This window comes from Anopheles darlingi, assembly GCF_943734745.1.
Source record: "Anopheles darlingi chromosome X unlocalized genomic scaffold, idAnoDarlMG_H_01 X_unloc_5, whole genome shotgun sequence".
NCBI lineage: Eukaryota > Metazoa > Arthropoda > Insecta > Diptera > Culicidae > Anopheles > Anopheles darlingi.
Window position 1 is genome coordinate 40001 of NW_026060627.1, and position 2500 is coordinate 42500.

Sequence of the window (2500 nt, forward strand, 5' to 3'; positions counted from 1 at the left end):
CGGCCTGGCTCTCGAGCCTGTAAAGGAGCGAGTGAACCCTCCTCTTCACAGTAATACAACAGAACTTAATGCACTGTGTGGATGCTCATAATCTACTAACACAAGCCGCGAGAGATGTAGAAGTTGAGGTCATACTAATATCGGATCCTTGGAAGGTTCCCAAGATGACATTGTGGCAGGCGTCGGTTGGCCAATCAGCGGCGATCTTCGCATGCGGGACCAAGCCAATTCAAAAGGTCAGGTGCCAGGCGAGTGGGATGGTAGTTGCGGACATTGGCGGCATCACATACGCCAGCTGTTATGCCCCACCCCGCTGGACATTCGAACAGTTCCAGAGCATGCTACGGCGTCTAGAGGCTACGCTGCGAGGTTGCCCCAAGGTAGTGGTGGGGGGCGACTTCAATGCATGGCACACAGCATGGGGGAGTGTTCGCAACAACCGAAGAGGAGCAGCGCTACTGGAGATGATGGAAGGCATCGGTCTTGTCTGTGCCAACGTGGGCAACACCCAGACCTTCTTGGGTAATCACGTGGGAGCGTCATCCATCGTAGATGTGACATTCGCCACGCCGAACATCGTACAGGACTGGCATGTGCATGAGTGTCTCACGCGGTCCGATCACGCGCAGGTCCGATTCAGAATAGGTGACCAAACCGTGGACAGGCGACCGCCACAAGCAACGGGAGCGTTCTTCAGGCGATGGTGCGTCAAGCAGTTCGACCCGCAGGCGTACAAGCTGGCCCTGGATGCTTGTGGCCTGGGTGACGCAACAACAGTCGCGGAAGTCACTAGCCGACTGACCGAGGCATGTGACGAAGTGATGCGGAGAGTGTCGGTCACTCCAAGAGCGCACTACGGTCGTCCGGTCTACTGGTGGACTGATGAGATTGCGGAGCTCCGAGACGCATGCTTCTGGGCGCAGAGGACAGCGTACAAGCCGGCGCCCCCCGATGTGCGCCAGCAGCGACAACAGTTTCTCCGGGAAACCAGGAAGAAGCTCAAGAAGGCCATCAAAACCAGCAAACGGAGATGCCTTCAAGAGCTTGCTGATGCCGTTAAGGACAACCCCTTTGGAGAGTCGTATAACATCGTCAGGGGATGGCTGCGAGGGGGTCCGACACCGCAGGAAAGGGACCCGGAAATCCTGCGCAACATTGCGAGCGAGCTATTTCCGCGTCGTCAGCCGTCGACATGGCCCCTTACGGAACCCGGTGATGGGCTGAGCTTGCGGCCAGTCACCAACACTGAACTGCATGACATCGCGAAGAGACTGAACCCGAGGAAGGCGCCCGGACCGGATGGTATCCCGAATGCAGCCGTCAGGACAGCACTCCTAGAGCACACGGATACCATCAGGAGAGTCTTCCAACAACACCTGGAGAGTGGGGTTTTCCCGGAGGAGTGGAAGCGCCAGAGGCTGGTGCTGCTCCCAAAACCCGGAAAGCAGCCAGGACCTGCATCGGCATTACGCCCGCTATGCATGATCAGCAATCTGGGAAAGGTGTTTGAGCGGGTCATCCTCGACCGACTGAACGACGTCCTTGAGTTCAGTGAAGACGGACCTAGGCTCGCACCACAGCAGCATGGTTTTCGGAAAGGGCGCTCCACTGTTGGTGCAATGGAGACCCTGGTCGAGAAGGCGCTAGAAGCCTATTCAGCCCCCACCGACCGTGATCGACCGGGAGTCCTGCGACACTGCGCCGCCATTGCGTTGGATGTACGCAATGCGTTCAACACGGCGAGCTGGACGGCCATCGGAAGGGCTCTACACAGCAAGGGCGTCCCATCCGCCTTGCTTCGGCTGCTGCAGAGCTACCTATCAGGGAGAGAGTTGCTATACGACTCTTACGACGGCGTTCAGTGTTGGGAAGTCACCGCGGGAGTGCCACAGGGCTCGATTCTTGGACCGACCCTGTGGAATGTCATGTACGATGCCGTGCTCTCCGTACCACTCCCAGCAGGCACGGACATCATCGCCTATGCGGATGACCTCCTAATTGTGGCTGCTGGCGACGAGCAGGAGAAAGCAATGGAAAACGCTGTAGGAGCGGCCATAGCTGTTCAACGGTGGCTAGCGGAAAATGATCTGAAGCTGGCTGTTCAAAAGACGGAGGCCATCATCTTCTCCAGGAAGCGGACGAGACTGTTGCGGACGTTTGAGCTGGACGGGGAGAGGCTGCCGATAGGGGACACTCTCCGTTACCTCGGCGTGACCTTTAACAGGCATCTCGACTGGAAGAACCACACTAAGACGGTTGCTGAAAAGGCAGAGCGGCACGTTCGGAGTCTTCGGGCTCTCATGCCTAATCATGGCGGTCCGAGTAGCAGCGTCCGACGGATCTTAGCCAGCGTAGCTGAGTCGACTATGCGGTATGCGGCTCCGATCTGGGGAGGAGAGGCTATGGGAAAGCAGGAAAATCGTCGTGTACTTCAGAGGGTCCAGGGACCTTTGGCTCAGAGGGTCGTCGGTGCGTTCGTTTCGATGGGATACTGGGTGAA

General features: G+C 57.7%; 1 protein-coding gene across 1 annotated transcript in view; it reads left to right on the forward strand.

The window, feature by feature from the left end:
* The window catches only part of LOC125958928 (golgin subfamily A member 6-like protein 7), a 4444-nt gene extending 3369 nt beyond the window's left edge, over nt 1-1075 (forward strand). Inside the window, exon 1 of the mRNA XM_049691734.1 lies at nt 1-1075. This exon is cut by the window's left edge and continues 3369 nt beyond it. Within this exon, the coding sequence (XP_049547691.1) occupies nt 1-54 (54 nt within the window). The 3' untranslated portion in view covers nt 55-1075.
* The last annotated feature ends 1425 nt before the right edge of the window (nt 1076-2500 follow it).